The sequence below is a fragment of the Anas platyrhynchos genome, chromosome 1 (genome assembly GCF_047663525.1).
Source record: "Anas platyrhynchos isolate ZD024472 breed Pekin duck chromosome 1, IASCAAS_PekinDuck_T2T, whole genome shotgun sequence".
NCBI classification, from domain to species: domain Eukaryota; kingdom Metazoa; phylum Chordata; class Aves; order Anseriformes; family Anatidae; genus Anas; species Anas platyrhynchos.
The window spans coordinates 92,064,076-92,085,470 of record NC_092587.1 but is presented as its reverse complement, the minus strand read 5'-3'; the positions used below and the strand labels follow the sequence as shown (position 1 = coordinate 92,085,470).

The following is a 21,395-nucleotide window of genomic DNA, read 5'->3' as shown; positions in this document are numbered from 1 at the left end:
ATGTTTTTTTTCCCCCTTGTCATTCCCCTCCATGCCCTACCATACGTGGAGGACTTCATGAACTACTAAAATTCTCCAAAGAAGAACAAGAACTGGAACAGAACTTTTTCAATGCAGGAACAAGCAGGTGAAGGTCCCTGGATCTCCATCCTCACATCTTACACCTTGTCTACAGCCGCTCAAGACAAGTGAGCAGTCACACCTACTTCCTGGAGGTGCAAAAGACAACAGCAGCTGCAAAGGACAGAGCAAAAGTGAGGTTCTCTATTTAAGCAAAACATCTGCCACTGCAGATCACAAAAAATGAAAATGCAGAGAGAAGCACGGATGATGTGAATCCATGAACCTGATCACCAGCCCCAGTGAACCCGCTCCTTTTTGTTCTCAGAGCTCAGTGAGTTATCACAGATGCATAGAAATGCAAGAACAGTTGAGGAGCACTTTCACCACCCACGTGCCTCCCAAATATCTTCTCTGAACCTGTTGGAGATTTACCACACTGTATTCATGCCGACTGTAGAAAACTGAACTCCTCGGGACTTCCTTCTAGTAAGGGGAAAAACTGTCAGGCTCAAAACAGGAACAACTTCCTGACGTCATAAGCAAATTGTCTTCAGCAAAGGCCTCAATAGCTCATAAATAAACCGAAGAACAATAATTACAGCCCCATAGCCAAAGGAAATGCAGCAGGAATGTCCCCTTTCATCCATAAGCAGAATGCATTTTTCTTAAAGAGTGAAACAATGACAAATTGTCAGGCAACGAATCAAGTTGGCACAGCATACCTGAGGGACACAAATTGTGTGCTCTCAGATAAAAAGTTTTACACCCTCACGAGCTTCCCTGGCAACTTCGACAGCAGGGTTGTCTCTGATAGCTTTGATATTCCTCCCCCTTTATCTCCTCCTACATACTTTTAAAGTCCCAATAGCCTGACAATTAACTTACAAGTCCAAGTTTGGAAGTGTCTGCAACAATCTCTGACAACACCTGGGCTGAGGATCCTTCTCAAACCAACTTGTGCCTGTGCTCTGACTGCACCTGGATGACACAGCGATGTTCCTCACAGCCGTCCTTATGCATCCCACTGTCCACCCCAGGAAACCCAGATGGAGAGGAGCTCTGTGAAGGATGTGGGGACTACAGGACACACCCTGTGCACCCCAGAGGTGAGATAGAGCCAACACCTTGCCAGGACAGCCCAGGTACCACTATTTGCTCCCCTCACTCTGAGCATTAGGAATACCAACACCTCCTCGTCAGGAGCTATTTGGTTCAGCCCTTTCCCTGCTCTGGAGTACCACTCGAACCACTCTCGCTGTGGCTGCAGACATGTATCTAAGGTACCTTCTGCCCTCGGCTGTAGAGAAAAAGCAATGGCATTCTCTAGCGCCAGAGGGGCTCAGATCCAACACCCACTGCTAGCCTCTCAACACCACCACAAAGCACTAGAGAGAAACAATGGGACTCTACAAGAAGCTCCACCTTGATGCAAGTGAATATTGATGACTGCCTTATCCTCTCATCTTCGTTTTATTTCTCTACTAGACCTATGTTCTGCAAGATTAGCAATGCAGTAGGAAGATCCCTACGTGCCTAGACACTCAAAGCAGCGCCAGGGAGTTGAGCTACTACCTCATTCTACAGGATGGTTTGAAAATGGTGACAGCATAGACTCTTCTCATGCCCTGACCAGAAGTCCTTGTCTTGGCAATGACAACAGCAACATGTGCAAGCAGCAGCACACTGAGAAGTCTCTGACTCTTCAGCTCTCAACTGTTGTCCACAGGATTCTGAACACCAACCATGACAACCAGCCAGCACTAACTCTGCATAAACCTGCGAGATCTCAGCAGCATCTGGGCCAGGTCAAGGAAGCATCACGGCGTGGCTTCAGCCTGGTTCCCATCTGAAACACTTCTCCATATCTGCCAGGCTAAGATTTGTTTTACTTTTTCTTGAAATATTTATTTTTCTGCAAAAACACAATACTTTTGCAAACTTTTGTTGAGGAAACTTTCCAAGCAGTTAAATAAGTTACTTTATTTATGTAATAACTAGAAAAAAAAAGTTTAAAAAACAAAAATCTTCCCATTGGGCCACTTATCACTATCATTTTTATCGATATCTTTATATATCCTTTTATTGTCAACTGTTTAGCCTTATATTTTATGGAGAAAAGAAAAAAGTTCTGAATGTAATCATCTCTATTTCTTAAGAAGTATCACTAAAAAAAAAAATAAATCACTCAGATTACAAAATTTATAAGCCCCTGTACATAACAAGTCTCATTAGATTTCCAAGAGGAACCTTGCTGCTTCATCAACTGGAATCCACAATCAGATCCATCTTTACCAACTTCTTCACTGATGCCAAGCCACAACAGCCTACCCAGAAGTGTACACATGCCCAAGAATTTGTGCCAAAATGTCTTGGTGCAGGATCGGGTCCTGATATGATTAGCTGCCGCTAAGGCTTCAACCCAGCAACTGCAGTAGCTTAGGGGACTGCTACTACAGAGGCACTGCAGGACCGGGCCCTAAAATAACAAAGTATATGCAGATGTCTTCTCCACAAATGAAGAATTCTTACACACACATGCATACCACAAACAAAAAAAAATAACAATGAAAAAGCATTTTGTACTTGTGAAATAAAAATCATTTCTTCGGAAAGCCATCAGCACCAACAGTCTTCAGCACAATCTCCATAAGATTGATAGGCTGTTTCCTCATATTTATTTTAAAAGGTGTTTTTCCTTATTTCTTCTTGAAGATAAATATTTTTACAATAGTAATTCTCTCTCATCTCCCTCAGAAGAAAACCCTTCATGACCCTTGTCTTAAGGATAAACCCAACAAAGAAAAAACTCAGTCTAAAAGATTCACTTTTGGGAGCAGCTAAAAAAAAAAAACCTGACAATGCTGACTGTAACATTAAAGCAAGGATGGGGAAAACCTTTCTTAGGATCCACCAATTTTTACTGATTTTCTATTATTTTATTTCACAGTAGAGAATGCAGACAGCTGGATTTGAAATCAGGTGAACAAGGTATAAAGAGTTTTCTGTGAAATCGAGTTCCGGTATGCTCAAGACCGAGTGCCAAGTAAAAAAGCAGAACACACTTAAAACCCTAGGTCGGCACAAAAGTCCACAGCTCCGAACAATACTAGCCTAAGAAAAGAAAGCATGAGATACAATGATTCTCAGTCCAATCTGCTTTAAAAGACAGTCATTATGCTTGCTTGTTAGTGAACTGCTGCTAAAAACTAGGAATGCAAACCTGGGACTTGAGCAACAAAGTCTCCTACAGAGCCCCACAGTGCTGCAGTGCTTGCTTCCTTCCACACCAGCTATGCCCACCTTCAGAGCAGGAAGCTCAGGAGGAACTGCTGGACTGAACACGCTGAAATATTTAAGTGCAGACCAAGCCTGGCCTAATAAAGTCCTCTGAGCAGTAGGATGTTTTCTGCTGGTACCAGGCACCAGCTAAATACATTTCTATCACCTCCACACATCCCAGACCACAGAGCATGCTCATACATCCTTGCAAGGTCACTTTCAAAGAAGTGGGAAGAATGGAGGGCAGTACTCATACAGCAATGAGTTCAGAAGAAACCCTGAGTTGGAAGAACAAAACAGCAGGTCCAGAGGCTCTCGCCTACAAGGTTAAGTTTCTATCATGCAGCGTAAATTCTTGGACGTACCAGAACAGTTCTGAATACTGAACCTGGATGGTAGCAGATTTGCTAAAAGTTTGCAAATTCTTAGCCAGTAAGCCTGAAATTTGACAGTTAACACAATTCACTCCCCCCCCCACCTCCAGTCAGTATGGAAAAATAATACTGTGTCCACACATAGGGCAGAGGTTTTAGTAACAAAGAGGTAACTGGTGTTATAAATTTCACAGTGATGTCAAAAACACCAGGAAGTTCAGAAGCTTTGCCATCCCCTGGTCTTACCTGAACATCCCCGGGTCTACTCTGCGATCTGCAAAATGGGGGTGGTAACTCTGGTTCTGAAGTGTCTCTAAAATGTAGTTAGCTGATGCCTGTAAAAGTACACAAGTATGACAGCAAAGGGTTATTATCCCCAAAGCATTATCACCTAATGATGTATAATTGTTTAGCAAAATAAGTAACATACATAAATGACAACACCATCTGCGTTCTACAGTACGCTCTTCAATACTTCTCCATTTATATATCTGGTTAGGAAGTGAAGTGCTATGACTCTTTGGTAGGACAAAATGCTGAAAGTCAACCTGCAGTCCACCTCCCTAGAGGAAGAAGCAAGCAAGCATCTTTTCTAGACTTTAAAAATCGTCACAGATTTTAAACCCAACTAAGACTCGGTGTAAAGTTTTCCTCTAAGTATTAGAAAACAGCTCTATCAATACAACTGCTATTGCACCTTGTTATGGAGCAAACATATGGTGGAAAACAAAAAAAAAAAAATAGAGTCTGGGCAATTCTTTACTTTCTGTTTTGCTACTCAGTATCCAGTTTTTCTACCCATAGATAGCATCACACTTTACAAAGGACAAAACCATCGCCACCCCAATTTGTAAACACAGAAACAGAAAGAAGCGATCTGCCTGAGATCACGAAGCAAGTTAATGGTAAAACTGCGTAATTAGTCAGGTTTTTTCCCCCCGCCCCGTTCTATCAGCACAATTTTCTCTTTGCCTGAATCCTAAAAGGAAGCTCTAACCTTTCATTTGCTTGCTGAAGTATAAATGCAGAAGCAGGAGGTGTTTTCACCCATCCCTCTGAAAATATTTGAACTTAAACAGTGAGCTGTATTAGATACAGTATTGCATATGCCCCAGGTCATACTTCCAAAAAGTTAATTCAGTGCATCGTACATACGCATTTTACTAGAAACTCACTCGAAGATCACTCTTCTTTGCCCCTAACAGTGTTGGGAGTGTAGTTCAGGCATTACACTGTCTACCTTAGAAGAAGGTCTTGCCTCAGCTACAGCAGGACCTGATCAGAACAACGACCAGGACAGTAGTGGGCACATAGCAAGGGATTTATCTGCGCTCGTGCTTCACTTTTATGCCAGTTGTTATACCAGCATACCTTCACAGGCCAAAAAGCAAACTTACAGAAACGCAAGCACACCCCTATAGAGGGGATTTGACAGCTTGTTCTGGTCTCTGAAGCTGAAAATGTTACCAGGGCATTCAGTACCTTCATTCCAAGTTCACTGTATCCCTGCTCGTACTTCAACCCACAGCTGTGCTACAGTGATATTCACACCAATAACTGGTATCATTGCACAGGTAAAGCACAGACGATCCCCAAAGAATAAGTTCTTCAGTGAGATCCGTGAAGGCATTTGCCACAAGTCCACATTTATTCCACTGAAGTCAACAGCAGACTTCTCACTGAACGCAGAGCAAGCGATGGGCCCTCCTGCAGCACGGCTCCTGCAGGCAGCGAGCTTTGCCTGCAGTGCTGGGACCAACCCCTCTCCCCCTCCAAAACAGAGCCGCAGAGCAGTGAGGGTGCCTCGTTCTCCCAGCCAAGCGTTGCCCAAGCAGTTAAGCAGCATTTTAAGCACGCAGTGCTCCTAGCTGGTTTTGCCAGAATCTCTGCGACAAACACAGCCCAGCTCTGCTCCTACAGCACAAGCTCACATTGAGTTGGAATTCAGACCCAGGTGAATGTTATGCATCCCATATATGTTATACAAACCATATATATATGTACGGTTTTATAGCCTGCCCAGTAGCCTATTTCAGTGCATGCCACCAGGAAAGCACTGCTGGGCATGTGTGAGGAACGGGCTTCCCTGAGACATCTCTGGCAGAACTCCCTCAAAGATACCAGCTCTCCCAAGGAAATCTTGGCTCAAATACTTCTTTTCTGAAAGGGAAGAAAGCCTCAGCATTTCACATATTTAAGGGGGGAGGAAAAACGCAAGTTAGAACAAGACTAGTTCAATCCTAAGGAAATGCAATAACTATAAAATCAGCCACATTACTGAAGCGATCTGTTTAAAACACTTATGCTAAACAAGAGCTAATTGTTTCAAGGCACTTTCATAACACACGAATGCTTCAGCAATAAACGGCTTCCACAAGAAAAGTTGCCTAAAATGCGTGACTGCTTATTTCCTTGCTGATCTTGAACCAAACGCGTGTGAGAATGAAAACGACGACCCTTTCAGGATGAGTGATTCATCTTACTCTGGCATGGTGTCTAATGAAAAAGTTTAGATAATATTCAGTAATTTTCCCATTTCTTTTTTTTTTCGTTGACTGTTCTAAACATTTGTGACTTACGAGAGCATTTTGACCTCTGCTTTAATTTTCTTCTGATTGCTATTGAGGTTCCCAACCTTACACGTTAGCATTTATTCATGCAAGAGCCCCAACACAACTGTTGCTACTCGGCATACCCCACGCACTGGTACAGAAGAGTGTGGAGAAACAGGACACAGAGACAAGATCACAAAACCTGTTTGCGCTGAGGAAGGAAGGCCATAAAATACAGTTCTTGAAGTGTGCAACTCCTCCTCCTGGTGGGGGGGAGCTAAATCACAATATACAAATAGCTTGTGTAACTGTGCCACCAGGCCTCAGGTACACTCCACGTTTCTGAGCACAACCCTTCCGCTACCTGAGGCCTGGATCTGCATTCCTTAATAGCCACACGTACTGCTACGCACTGCCCCTGCCGCAGGAAAAAACAGCGTGGAGCTGCAGAGTCAATACATGTTATCAAGCTCTTTGACTCTGTCAAGATGCTATTAATATTTTGGTAGGGTGGCGGTTGGAATTCTTTACCCCTGCTATCCCACAGAGTTTGTGACATTTGCTTTTCTTTTTTTAAACCCCTTTCTTCATCTAATACACCAGAGAAGCTGAGCAAAATGGACTCAGCAACCAACTTGGTTTCACTTTTTGATTTCTGGACAGCAGTGCTGCTAGAATCATTCCTGGAAGCTATAAACTCCTCCTTCGACACTAAAATCACAGTCACATGCCTCACAGTCTAGAAGACTGCCACAGCAACTTTAAAATAATCATTTCAGTTGTGGGTTAGTTGTGTTGCTAGTTTTTTTGTTTTGTTTTGTTTGTTTGTTTTTTAAATTTAATCATATATCTGTGTAAACAGATGAATATCTGTTGATCTGTACCTGCTAGAAGCCAATAGTGTCCAGCTCCCACAAACAAACAAAAAACCCCAGTTAATACAGCCACAGTGTCATCTAGTGAGTTACTCTACATTCCTTAATGTGGGAAGATACATCTGTTATTACAAGCAGAAACTTCGGCTATTGGATACTGAAGTTGTCTTAGAAAACATATTCAACTTAACAGAAACAGATAAAATAAAATCCTTTCTAAACAAAGAAATCAGACTCAAATTTAAATCTGATGTTACTGATGCTGAATGTATACAAATAAAGCATGCTTAATTGCAATGTATAACAAAACAAAATATAACAAAACATTTTCTACTGTAATGTTCTATAACTCAATTCATAATAAATTAAAATTATAGATGTTTGACTTCGACAGTGTAGATAAAGTTCAAATACTGAACAGGTAAGCAGTCTTCAAAGTACCAGGAACAAGAATTAGGTTTAGACTGAGGTTACCTGAAAGCAGTGACTACCCCTGCAGTTGCATAGAAAATGTCTCTGTGCCAAGTTAGTCACTTAAGGGAGTTTGGGGTGAAGTTGAAAAACTAACAGGGAACTGAAAAAGCCAGAAAGCATGTTTTCCTTCTCAGCTGAGAAAGCAAAACAGACAGGGATTAGACTTCCCAGGTCTAAAAGATGATTTGGTTACATCAGGGTCTGTTACCTTCTCAGGGACAATACTTTGTTTAAAACATTACGTGCAAACACTATTTGCATTAACTTGTGCGAGTGTGCACGTGTGTTACCTTAGCAGACAGGACTCAAAGGCCACAATCTAAGAGCAGTATGATTTGTCACATCCTAAAGGAAAACTTTGCAAACTAAATAAATGCATGTAAGCCATGCAATCGTTTAGAAAACGTGCGGGCACACACTGCAGCCCCTGAACTAACAAAAAAGAAGTGCCAAATTTAGTGTAAAGGCTATATTTAGCAATGCATTTTAACGGTCGTCTACCAATAGAGATTGCCTCTGAGAAAACAAATACAAAAATACCAAAGCAAAATGAGATTAAAAGCACCGATTTAAACCAAGTTTAAATCAGCTCACTAGAGAGAACTGGAACGCCAAGGCTATGCGTGCACCCAGGGGCTCACAAAGGCCAGGAAAATGGGGTGCAAAAACCTCCCCGCTTTCACTCCGCCTGCCCTGAGCAGGGCTGAAGCAGGGCATCAATGTCTGCGAAGTCTGACAGCGCTCCAAAAGCCACCCAGATTTCCTGTAGGATCCTTGGCAGTGAGAGGGTACTGTCCTCACTGTGAGACCGGAGCTGCACGGGGACATCCGTGACACCCACCTCGCCTCCTGTGCCTGTCCTGGCCGCCCACTTCCCTTCGCAAAGAGCGACGATGAACTCCGCAGGCAGCCCCGTGGGGCCAGCCAGGGCTGCACGCAGGAACTGCATCGCCATGGCACAGGGAGCAGCAGCACAGCCCTCGGACAAGACGAGGCTGTCTGCTCCTCACAGCAGCTCCAGCATCCTCGTGTCCCCGCGGGCTGGTGACACTGCCAGGAGTCAGCTGCCACCTGTGGATACACAACCAGTGTCCTCCGTACGTGTCTCTCCGAGGGGCAGATCTTCCAATGCCGCTTACAAACCAGGAACGCTTGGCGGGTGTTGGGAGCTCCCACCTGAACGGCCGGGCAGCCTGCAGGAGCAGCAAAGTATGTGGAGATGGCAAAGTCCGTGGCCGCATGTCCAGGCTCCTCTGACAGCTTTCTCCGGATGAATCCAACCGTCAAGGCCCTGCGAGGGCTCTTGCAGCACCAGGTTTTGTCCAGAAAAACTTTCAGCCATCAAAATTATTCCATGCAAGCAGCCGGTGCTCTGCAACAACGCAGAGGCAGGAACGTAGAGGTGCAAGGAAAATACCGAGTTAATAGCGACGGGAACAGCCAAGGACAGTTTTCCTCTGACACACGTGCAGGCAGCTCTTCTGGGTTACTGGGAAAGGGACACGTACATCCAACAGCTCCACGTAGCCATCCATGCTTTACTTCCCTTATTTAAGGTTTTCTATACTGATAAGTAAAATTGAAAACTTCCTCCCCTTGCTCTGGTTCTGACGCTTGTGCTCTTTATTTAGTCCAACAGCCTTCGGTGAGGGACATGGGAACTTCTGCTCACTCTGCAGGCACTGAACACCTTTTCAACTCATGGAACGGAGGGTGCAGAGTGTGAATAGTTACCTGCTTTAATGTATTCGCTACCAGCTTTGTCACTCTTCATTTTGCAGACACTGAATTTCCCCCTACAAACACCTCTGTTTCTCCAAAAGCAGCTGGAAATTAATGATGCTATTTTTATTTTCTTATTAATTCCTATGCCATAGCTCTATAATCAGTGCCGGATCGTGCTGCAATTTTGCATACTTATTTCAAAATGCATTACAAGCCCTTGATGACTGACTGATGTTTAGCACAATGTGTGAGAGAGTATCCCAAACAAATTAGAGGGAAGAAATACAAATAGAGACATTTTACTTAAAGAAAAAAAGAATTATCAGACGTCCAAACATGACACAAGTGCTGCAACTCTCAAGTTTGTGGCAGAGCCTTCACCGATTTCAAGAACTGAGCCAGGTGGGCAATTTGCACTACGTAACATGAGATCTGGGTACAAAGAAACCTTTTGCAAAGAGAAAGAACAACACTGCTTCTTCCCCAATCTATACTCCTCGGCCATTGATTTGCAATGCATCAGAACGCTTTCCTTGCTGAGCCACATAACAGACTCGGGAAGCAAACACACCCGCGCAGTAACTGCACGCTTCCCAGAAGAGGTACACCTCCCAAACAGCACTCTCACACTCCAGCCTCTTCCACCCCTTCCCCACATAGGGAACTCTGCTCGTTTCAGTGCTGCCTCTCTTCCCAGCCCTCCCTCTGCTGCTCACCGCCAGGCAGGGGCTGCCCGTCAGCTCGTGCACTGCTTACCGAGCGCATGACCCCGGCAGGACTATCTGCACATCAATAATTAAGAATAATGCAAAATCTGCAGCTTTCCCAAGGAATTGCAGGCTGCCAGCAACCTCGGGCAGATCTGTGAAGGGGTGCACACTGCTGACATGGCTCTGCTGCTGTTTTGTTGTTCAGGAATCCAGTTGCACAGGTGTAGTTGCGGGACTAAGTACAAGACACACAGACATCCCCATGCTTTGCCCCATAAGGAAAAAATAATAAAGAAATCCCAGCACGATGCGGCTCACTGTAGATCTGCTATAGCTCAAAGGAAACTTGTGGAAAGCAAACCAAATGTGACCAACCACAAAAGTGCCCTTTTCATCAGCCTGGCAAAACAAACAACAACACAACAAAAGCAACTTCCTCCTAACTTTCACGGGTGGGTTTTAATGCAGAATGTCCCAATGTTTCGGCTCTGCTGACTTTTGTGGAGTTATTTCACACTGAAAAGGATGGAAAGAGGTAAGATACCAAATTTTCCCTCCTTTCTCTACAAAGGTTTTCTTTACTAAGCTTCACTTCCAGATCTCTCACGATGCCGTACTCCTAAATATTGCTTTGACGACCACGAAATAACACATTTTGTCACACACTGAAACAAAAACCTAGGATAATTTGTTTTACAGAAGTCCAAAGACTTACTATACTACTGCAAAAGCCAATCCCAACTATTACCACGTGACGTGCCAGGCCTTACCCACTCCCAAGAGCTCTCGCTAGCGCTGTCAGGTAATTCCTGTCTGTGTAGGATGTGGGTACAAATGGGGAAAAAAAGAAAGAAGAGGGAAAAAAGAAGAAAGATGACTTCTGACAATGCATGTGCTTAAAAATCCTTACATAACTGCTAGGAAAAGACATACTGGGGAAATAACTGAAAGGTTTGGGTTCGAAGCCACCAGCCAAGCAGCAGTGAAGTACACTGAGCAGTCTCCCTCCTGCTAACGGTGCTGCTCAGCCGCACTGCGCAGTCACCAAGACATGGCCCAGCCCAACAGGGGCCCCGGAGCAGGTTTAAGCTTTCCTCACTTGAATCCTGCCATGGGCCAACTCATCTGTCATCAGCGCTGACAAGGAGCCAGCCTTCATGTGTGCGCCTGGACCTGGAGAAGTCCCTCCTGAGAACGCGGATGGCGGAAACCTTCCTGGTGCTGCCCCGACACGGGGAGAAAGGAGAGCAACTCCACGGCAGGGCACAGGGTCAGCGTGCTTTCAGTGCCTCAGTGCAGGCTCCCCAACAGTTTGCTACGTATGTATTGCCTTCAGAAAAAAAAAGACAAAAAGCAGACACAGGGATGAAGCACCTTGCCACCTCCCCTCACCCAGCAGGGGAAGGTGAAGACAGGATTTGTTAAGCTTCTTGTCAAGAGAGCTTCCACCTGAATTAAGTCCTGTGGATCCCGTGTTGTAGAAATCCTCTGAATCTCATTCAGTTTTGCTGAAGGAGACCCTCAGTACCACCACAGTGGGTCACTAAAATACTATTTCTTACTTGCAGAGATTTCCACGTTTTCTAAAATCTCTTGCATTGAAACACCCGGGTGGAAGACTGCCGACAGAAATTCCACGCTTCCTAAGCAAGTGATTTCCTTCGTGTAATTTCACCAAATCCAGTTAACTTTCTTTCCCCTCACTAAAAATTGAAATTTTGTTGTACTCGCTTTCTTTGTACACAGAGATGCCTGAAGCTAGTTTATTTTCACATGCTGAATTGTCCATGCTTATAAGGACTTGCTATTACATTATGCATTTGCGTCCTACAAAGGAAAAGGCAGGAACACTGGAAAGTGTCAAAACCGTGCTTTTCCTCTTTGTTGATCCATCTTTTACGCAATCACATCTATAAATACTAAAAATAATAAAATGCTGCCACCACTGTGAGAATACTACAATTAGGTCTATACTTGTGCACCCAGTGAAGTTTGCTTTCCTCTTCAAGAGCTCTATTTTAAAATCAAAGCCAACTCACATTCACAGTAGTGAAACACTTGTTTCCAGCAAATTTTAAAATCTTACAGCATGCAATGTGTTTACTGGGTTTAGAAATTAGAGTTTAAATTGGTAACTTACCCTATCTATCAAAATATGGCCAGAGTGCCAGAGCAGCCTCTTCTGTCAATTGCATGTTCCATAAAAAAGTTAATTGTGACTCAGCATTAGATTATGAATATTGATCTAATTATACAGAACCCTTCAGACCAATGCATATTTAAAGAAATTTCCCCCTGAAAAACAATACCTTATATTACAAAGTTAACACAGAGAAGTTAGTATTAATTAGTTAGCATTAAATAGTGTAATATACACAACGGCTTAAATACCACATTAAGTGGCAAAACCTCTAAGTAAGCTTTCCTCCTACTTTACTCTCTTTCTACTTCAGGCCTTCCTGTCCATAAATATCACTGAATTGGCAGTTGGCAACTTCACACTACTCTAATTTATTTTTTAAAAGTAGCATTATGAAGGAAGGTGGTTATTAACAAGAGATGCCCACCTGGCAGTGAGACTACTCACTTGTCAAGACAAGCATTTACTAGGCAAGGTTCAGAGGCAGCATGCACCAAGGGAAAGGACACGACCAAGCAGTCAGATGTGGATTTTATTGCGTTCCCTGCTCACGCTAGCCTGCTAAGTGACTGTAGGCAAGCCTCTGCTGCCTCACTGTTTGGTATCTCAGATGCCTAGGACAGGGATAAACTTGATTGTTCCTTGTTTTGGGGTGCACGATTACAGTATGGCTTACGCGCTTTGCCAGACAGGACACCAGCACATGAACCAGGCAATGCATACACCTGCCAGTTATTAACAACGTCGTTCAGAGATGAGGGCGTGATTTATTTACTTATTTTAAAGCAGTGCAGTTTAACAGCAGGCCATCAATCCATTCCTAAAACCTGAGTAACCCTTGCGCTGGTTCGGGTCTTGCCCCTTCTGAAATCTGTCAAGCAGAGCGACAGCCGTGGGAGTCTTTTGTGAAATTCACATGCAGCCACTCGTACCAGGCTTAGCACACTGCTCTCCGATAGAAACAGGGCGTTATCACCAATCTTTAAAAATATAAAATAAAAAATAGCAGTAGTAGTGAAAAAACAGAAGTCAGTTCTAACAATCTTTTGAAGTTAATCAGAACAAAAAAACTTCTGACAATGACACCGCTAGAATGAGGGGGAAAAAGTAGGAGGAAAAGGAATAAAGATAATACTACAGCAGAAAGTTGACTTTTTAACTGTTCTTTCCTCAAGAAGCATTTTGAAATACACATGACTATTATGTCAAGCCAGCTGTACAGACTCCTAAGTAATAAAGAAAGCATAAATTGTTACAGGGAGGCAAAGCACTATCCATACTGCTTTAAAACAAACCTAATTCACTCAGGTAAACTGTTCCCATATATGGGCAGCGTATGATTTAATGATACGGGGAAGTACCATCAGTCTCCATTTGCAGGTGGCGAAGGGACATATGGCTGAGTTTCCAAGAGTAAACTCCGACCCTGCAAGCCTCCAGCTGCCCTCGGCACTGCTGCTGGCTCCACCAGCAGCCACAGCGGTCCACCCTCGTGCAAGGCACAGGAGCCGAGTTGGGTCCAAAATTTGGCAGGCAGCCTCTGGTTTTAACTGTATCACTTGCCAGAGGTGACCAGAGATGGGCTGTAGCAGTCGGAAATTAAGACTAGAGTTGCAGTTCAGCTCCAGCTTTTATTTGTAGCATCTTCCTCCATCTGGGAGCCACCAGACTCACATAAACTTGAAGTCCTGAACAGCATACATGCACCGTGCTGTCCAAAGAGAGGCAGCGTGTCACCCCACAGCTGCCTGGATGTCACCGCAGATGTGTTTACAGCCTTCACACTACAGCAGAGCCTCCGTGCGAGCGTCCAAACACCTCACCTGCCTCACCTACTTGCTCCCCACCGCCACCTGTGATGGAAGAGCACCTCTCCCCAGTCCACTTGGCCAAAGTTTCCCTCCTGCATAACACTTTGCTACAAGCCCCATGCCACGACGCTGCATATCCTCAGCCCACAGACCACGAGCAGCAGCAGCCTGGAGTAACTTTCAGTTCTGAACGGGAGAAATCGTATTGGTGAGTTTAACAAGGTGTGCCATGTGTTTCAGCATGTTCACATGCTTATAGATCGCAAGCCGTGGACCCGCTAATTTACGAACAAAGTGCATTACAGTTGTTCTGGATGGAACAACAATGTAAATGCACAGTTACCTCCGATACTTTATGTGGAGCATGTGACACTGAATATCTCTAATTATATGCACAACAGCTATGAAAGAGAAAGGTTCTTCTCCCTTGAATGGGAAAATAAACAGACAAATTCCTCTCACCATCACTCCTACACTCCTTTCCTAAAGGAAAATCCTGCTGAAGCCAACTGAAGTCCTGCAGGTGCTGGATTTACAGCGAGCAGCCCCCAAGAACTCAAAACCATCCAGGGCAAGTTTCTTAAGTGTTTGAAGTTACCCCAACGCTAAAACCAACATAAGAGTCCCCTAAATGGTGTGTCTGCTTTGAAGCAGTTATCAGCTCGCTATGCTGGGAGGAAGGGAAGTGTGCAACAAACTTTTGAGGCCGTGGCCAGTTTCTGAACTGTTCACTTGGCCCCTTCCTAAGGGAATGTCCCCCTTTTAGGCTGCAACATAGCAGGACCCCACCTGGTGCCTGTTACCCAAGAGCAGAACCCAGCCCTCTCGTGCACATCAAGGCTGACTTCCTGAACTCCCTTCACAAATAGCTACTTTACTGAGAACTGTGTAATAAAACAAGTCTTTGCTTTTCCCAAAATAAGAGCTCCCTACAGTAAATGGAAGTTTCTCATTGCGGACAAATCTAATGAAAACTCTGCTCGCCCCTTAAATAGCCATGTTATTTTTATTACGTTTAAGCTATGAGGAAATGTACTTCTCAGCTTCCTCTAAAGCTTCTATTGTGACTTTTTCTTCAAAAAGATACTCTACCCTTCTGGTCTTTGCCATTTGTTCACGACGGCGCTGTATTAGGCAAGATATACACTTAGCACTGTGCACAAAACTGAAGTCCACTGCTCTTACAAGCTGTAGGGAGATTATGATCACGGCTTCACTTCTAGGATTAAAGTCCCACGCATCCAAAAGGCTCCATCACACAGGCTGAAGCCACTACATGGCCGAAGGACTGAAGAGACTACCTGAAGCAAGGTCCACAAGGTGTTCTTGCTCGATACTTTTCACTACTACTCCAAAGAAAGAAAGAAACCCTTGATACTTACAGCTCTCTAATCTAACTCTTACCTGAAAATGCAGAAAGCTACATCCAAAAATCAGTGTGTTCGCATTCAGCTCTGAACAACAGTTTGAAGCCTACCAGCCAGTTTTTGAATTTCCCAACGTGTTCCTGCTTCGTAAAAATTGTTGCATCAATTACTCTACCCTGAACACAATCCTTGTCAGCAATGCTATAAACCAGAAAGCAATATTCTACTATGCAACCAGTCTGTCATAAAGAATTTCGGTAATTTAATTTGCTGTTGATAGCCTCAGACCTACACATACCAACCTCGCTGCCCATAAAATGTGGAAAATTGAAATTTGGGTGCAATTCTCCAGGAGCTGGAGAACAGACAGAACCCTCCCTTTGCGCCACCTCTGCACAGTGGTTATCCCAGCCCCAGGAATAGACTTGAGGCCACAGTATCGCAGAACGGCTGCTCCCAACGGCCCCCTTCGAGCCAGAGTGTTTGGGACCATCACTTATCCTGTGTCTCCTACACACAGACTGGAAAAGGTCAGGAGAATGTTATTAATCATTCACATTTATGAGGGCTAAGCTTATCCCAAATACATGTCTTGTCTTGTTTTCAGCTATGTATACTAAACTACCAGCAAAAAAAAAAATTTAGATATATTTATTGCCTCCCACTTCCCCATTTTGGGCCTAAAGCAGTTCAGTGCCACCACGGGCGCCTGTAGGAAAAGCGCTTCACGTGGCACTCGCTTTCTGCCATCCATGAATGTGACCCCTCAAAATTACAACCTCCTGTTTCAATTACCACGTCCACTTTGGTTTAAGAAGTGCCAAACTCTTAAGAAGCGTCAAAACTTTTCCGGAGCATACAGACAGAAGAGGAAGCTGTGTGCTGGAAAGCTTAGGAGTACTGGTAAGTCAGTCACTAGGATTCGTCTTTCAGACTGATAGGTACCTGCATTAATCAATGCCAAAAGAAGAAGCGGTAACGCAGAAAGAGTACGGATGGAATTCTAATTAACTCTGTTTACGTGTGAAAACCAAACCAACTCCGGTTGGAGTCATACTGCGGTGACGTTGAACTTCTCACTGATCCTCGACCTCTACAGATTTCCCATGATCTGTCCTAACTGTTGATTTCTCCCCTGCTTTCTCCCCACCGCTGAATTTTCAGAGGACTTTGCATTCTCAGCGAGTTTCTGGCCTCCGCATCGCACTTTGCATATTTTAACGTTACTTTGGCTCGGAACTTCAGCCCAACGTCGACTACCTGCTCATCTTTACAAAGCGAGGCTTAAAGAAAACACCGAGGAGGAGAGAAAGGAGAGAGGGAAGTGAGAGGGGAGCCGAGTAGATGCAGCCCGTTCATCCTGGGGTCACTCAGACCAACTCTGCAGCGGCTCCGAGCGCCGGGAGCAGAGGAGCATCCCATCCCATCCCATCCCATCCCATCCCATCCCATCCCATCCCATCCCATCCCATCCCATCCCATCCCATCCCGCAGGTAGTGGCGAGAGGAGCCCCGTCTTACCGAGCAGAGCCGAGCACTCACCCAGGAAGGCGACTGGAAATTACAGCCAGACGACGACGACGACGAAGCTGCCTCAACGCCTCCGTCATGTGATAGTGACCTACAAAGTACCAAACACAGGCACACCGTCAGCATCGCTGCCAACCCGGCGGGCGCGGGGCGAGACCCCGGGGGAGGCGGACAAAAGGAAGGGGGGGGGGTGCGTGATGGGGGGACACGGCCAGAAGGGGTGTCCGCGGGGACACACAGACACACGCAGACAGACACACAGACACCGGGGCACGGACAAAAGCGGCGGCGCTGCCGCGGGTGGGCCCGGCGCCTCCTGGGCCGCGGGTTCGAGTCCCGGCGAGGCCCCCGCGGGGCCGGGGGGAGCCGGGGCAGGGGCAGGGGCAGGGGCAGGGCCATGGGCCCCAGGCCGCCGCCGCCGCCCGTGCGAAGTGCAGGGCCACCGGCATCCGGGCTGCGGGGTGGGGAGGGAAGGCAAGGTAAGGTATTAAACATGGAGCGAGCCCGCCGCTGCCGGCAGGGTCTCCGTGCCTCTCCGGGCTCGCACACACACAGAGAGACACAGACACAGACACACGCCCGCCCCCCGCCCGCGGCCGGCCAGCATCAAGTTTGCGCCCGAGTTGCAAAATGTCGATCCCGGCGGCTGACACCAGCCGGGGGGGAGAGGGGGAGAAGCGGCGGAGTGCGGGAGGCAGCGGAGAGGCGAGCGAGCGAGAGTCCATCTTGCTTGGAGCGGGGAGGCGAGGAGCGGCGGCACCGCACCGACCTCACCCCCCGGGGGCCGGGGGGCACCCGGCCGGGGCCGGGGCCGGGGATGGGGCCGGGGCCGCGGGGGGCTCCCCCCGCACCTCCACCCGCCCGGGGGGCTCCGGCCGGCGGCCGCCTCCCTGCCCGCTGCTCCCCTCCTCCGCCCCGCGGGCCCGGGCCATCATCCCGCTGCCACCGGCGAGCAGCAGCAGCAGCAGGAGGAGGAGGAGGAGGAGGAGGCGCCGGGGGAGCCGCACGGGTGCCGGCCCCCCCCGCTGTCCCCTCGGCGGGCCCGGGACGTGTCACCGGCAGGACGGGCAATGGTTTCGGCGCCCCAGGCCCCAGTGACCACCGCCGGCCTGGCGGCCTCCCCTCCCGGCACGCACTCGACTCGCTCACCTCCAGAAAAAAAAAAATAAATAAAAGACACAAAACCCCAACAGCAACAACAACAACCAGAACGCACACACACACACACGCACACGCACGCACACGCCAAAAACAACAACTTTTACAACGCCGGGGCCTCCCCCGGCGCAACAATAAACCGGGGAAATAAATCAGAAAGTGGCGAAGCCGCCCCCCGGCGCGGTGGCAGCCCCGCGGCCCTGCCTCTGCCTTCCCCCGGCTGCCCCTCGCATCGCGGCTCCCTCCCTGCCTCCCTCCCCTCCCTCCTCTCCCTCCCCCGGCGCCGGGCTGCGCCGATATTTCCAACGCAAACCTGCTGCCGCACGGCGCCGGGATTAGCGCGGCTGCCTCCCTGCCTGCCTCCCTGCCTCCTCCTCCTCCTCGCCAGCCTAGCCCGGATCGGCTCTCCCCACGGCCATGCAAGTTTCATACATTGCAAATAAACCCGAGAGGAGGAAGAGCGAAGCGGCTGGCGGGGGTGGGGGGGGGGGGGGAGGAGGAGGAGGAGAAGCAGCAGCAGCAGCAGCAGGAGGAGGAGGAGGAGGAGGAGGAGGAGGAGGAGGAGGGCTGCTGCTTTCTGTAATTCACCAGCGACCCGATCTCGCAGCACCCATCCGGCTGCCGGCGGCGCCCGGAGCCCCCCCCCGAGGCGGCCGCCCCCTGCCCGGGGGGGCCCCCGCCAAGTTTTCTGTCATCGCGACCACCCAATGTCACAACTTACCTCCGCGGCGACGGCTGGACGCGGCCGAGGCCTGCCTCCCACCCTCCTCCTCCTCCTCCTCCCGGAGGCAGGCAGGCAGCCGGGCTGCTCCCCGCCCCGAACTTACCGACACCCCCCCAGCCCCTCGGGGCCGCCCCCCGGGGCCGCCCCCCCGGGGGCTCCGCCGCTGCCTACCGGAAAACGCGGAGCCCAACTCCCGGCCGAGCCCGGCCGCTGCCCTGCCCGCCTGCCCGCCGGGGTCGCCCCTCCGCCCGCTGCCCGAGCCCGGCGGCCGGATCGCGACCCCCTCCCGGGGGCTCCCCCCGGCTGCGTTTCGGGGCGTCCCCCCCCGGCCCCGCAGCCCCCGGCCCCGCCGCCCGTACCGCCGGGCGCTCCCCCTGGGGATGAAGTTTCGGTTCTGCCCGCGATGCCCCCGCCGGTCCCCCCGCGGCCGGGCAGCGAGCGGCGGCCGATGGCTGGCCGGCCTTCCTCCCCCCCCCCCCCCCCTCCTCCTCCTCCTCCTCCTCCTCCTCCTTCCCCTTCCTCCCCGGCGGCGCCGAGAGGTGCCTGCTTCCCAGCGCAGCCTGGCACCGGCTGGCCTACCCCTGCCTCCTCCCCGCGCTGCCAGCAGCGCTCCCCCCCCGCACAGCCCCGCGCCGCCCCTCGCCCCTCGCCCCCCGGCTCCGCGCCCCTCGCCCCTGCCCTCCCCGCCGGGCAGCCGCGCACCCACCCGTCCTCCCCTGCCCAAACTTTCCAACGCGGGCAGGGCTGGGGAGGGACGGCGGCCGACGGCAGCCCCGCAGCCCCGCAGCGGCGGCCGCCGCCGGGCCGGGGCTCACCTGCTGGGGCTGGGGGCTGCGGGCGCCCCCCGGCCCGGCTGGCAGCGCGGCCCCCCCGGCTCGCAGCGCGGCTCCGCGCGGAGCCATGCAAGCCGGGCAGCGCCACAACAGCCCCCCGCCATGTAAGGCGGCCCGCCATTGGCCGCCGCGCTGACGGACGGGCCCGCCAGCCACTCAGCGGCGCCGTTACACCCGCGGCGCCCCGCCGGGGAGCCGCTGGCACACTCACTCGCTCGCTCGCACACTCACACTCACTCCTCACGCTCGCTCGCTCACACGCGCTGTTACCCTGCTCACGCTCCTCGCCTCGCACAAAGCTCGCCGCGGGGCTCTGCCCGCCCGTCCCGCAGCCGGAGCGTGAGGGGCAGAGCTCCCCTCCGGCTGCGGGAGCCGCCCCGCACCCCGGCGTGCCCGCGGAGCACACCCCGGGCACACCCCGGGCACACCCCGGGCACGCACTCACCGCCAGCCCCTCGCGGAGCCCAGCCTGCAGCTGGCGTGACAGCGAGGGGCAGCGACCGCCGAAACGCGGCTGGCCGCTCCCACAGGACACACAGCCCTCTCCCCTCACACACCCAGCACCGGGGGCACCGCGCAGCTCACCCCACGCGTGCCCGTCCTCAGCGCGCCCCGCTGGGCACGGCTGGCTGCAGCATCCTCCCATTGTTTACTTCTCTTTACAGCACAGCTATGTTAAATAACGTGCAGTAGCATTTCCAATGTCTGAATAAAGTGGTGAAGTAAAGCACAAGCACAAAATTGTGTCTGCGTTTCCAACTCGGCCCGCGCGGTTTTTGCGAAGATGTGAGAAATTACCCCGAGCTGCCTCCCACCCGGCGTGGTGTACGGAGGGGTGGGACAGCCGCTGCCCGAATAACATACAGCTATCACAGCAAACACACTCTGCAATTAATACATTTTGCCTCATATTTTTAATTTCCAGCGCTAACTGAGCATCCGTCCTGTGGAAGTCAGGTGCGTGTCAGGTGCCACAGGCCAGGACACCGGCAAGCCAAGGCCCACAAAACTCACTGGTCACATATGAAGAGGTGGCCTCGTTTTCAGGCAGATTTTCCTCCTATCATCTGTAGATGATGAGGTGTTTTGCAACTGTAGGTGAGCAGCACCTTGTCCGTATGCACAAGCAGTTGCCAGTCAGAGGCCCAAGCCGGGCAGCTAAAGCACAGCTAGTGCGTGTAGTTCCTTCCTTCTCAGCATAGGTGCCTCGTTTCTTGGCTTCTTTTACTCACTTTAATAAAAGTACACCACAGAGCTGCTCACACCTCTTCACTGCTACAGTCCTGCTGGTGTAGGTAACTACTGGGCAATATACGTGATTTAGATGCTTGTTAGCACACATGAAGTTCATTTTAAAGGATGCCTCCATTTCTTCTTTATCAGGACTCTCTGTTACGTTTGATGCCCTTCCAGCCCAGGAGAGGTCAAGCTAGGGACAACTTGCATGCAATGTAGTTGCTTACAGCCACACTAAATGTCTATACATGTACAGTGCTACGAATTAGAAGAATCTTGTTCCATGTCCACTTTGCGGAGTTACCAATGGCTCCATGAGTCGCAAGGCAGCCAGCCACGTATTCGGCCTGTAGAAGCACAAGCGTTTTGTCACCGTTTAAGAGAGATGAGTAAGCTAAGGTACACCGGTATAGTCAGAAAATAAAATGCTCGACTTTCCACTGCCTTTGATTCATTGCGTCAGTAGTGAAAGAGAGGGCTGTGTTTTCTTGGGCTATCAATCCAGGGCATTCTGCAAACACCGAGAGGGAGAGGATGGGAGAGT

General features: G+C 49.3%; 1 protein-coding gene across 30 annotated transcripts in view; it reads right to left on the bottom strand.

Moving 5' to 3' along the window:
- Window positions 1-20,029, bottom strand: part of BBX (BBX high mobility group box domain containing) — a 148,024-nt gene extending 127,995 nt beyond the window's left edge. For 4 of the 30 annotated variants that reach the window (XM_027449482.3, XM_027449484.3, XM_027449483.3 and 1 more), the window contains exon 1: window positions 16,892-16,991. Coding sequence is in view for 2 of the 30 variants with exons in the window: in XM_027449488.3 (XP_027305289.1) it covers window positions 16,892-16,991; window positions 19,598-19,719 (222 nt within the window). In the remaining 28 variants the exon portion in view is untranslated. Of the gene's footprint in view, window positions 1-3,962; window positions 4,052-16,891; window positions 16,992-17,751; window positions 18,286-18,371; window positions 18,682-18,779; window positions 18,920-19,141; window positions 19,253-19,597; window positions 19,749-19,885 lie in introns of those variants that run through there. The other 26 variants (XM_027449499.3, XM_027449516.3, XM_027449501.3 and 23 more) reach the window with 25 other exon arrangements.
- Window positions 20,030-21,395: the final 1,366 nt, after the last annotated feature.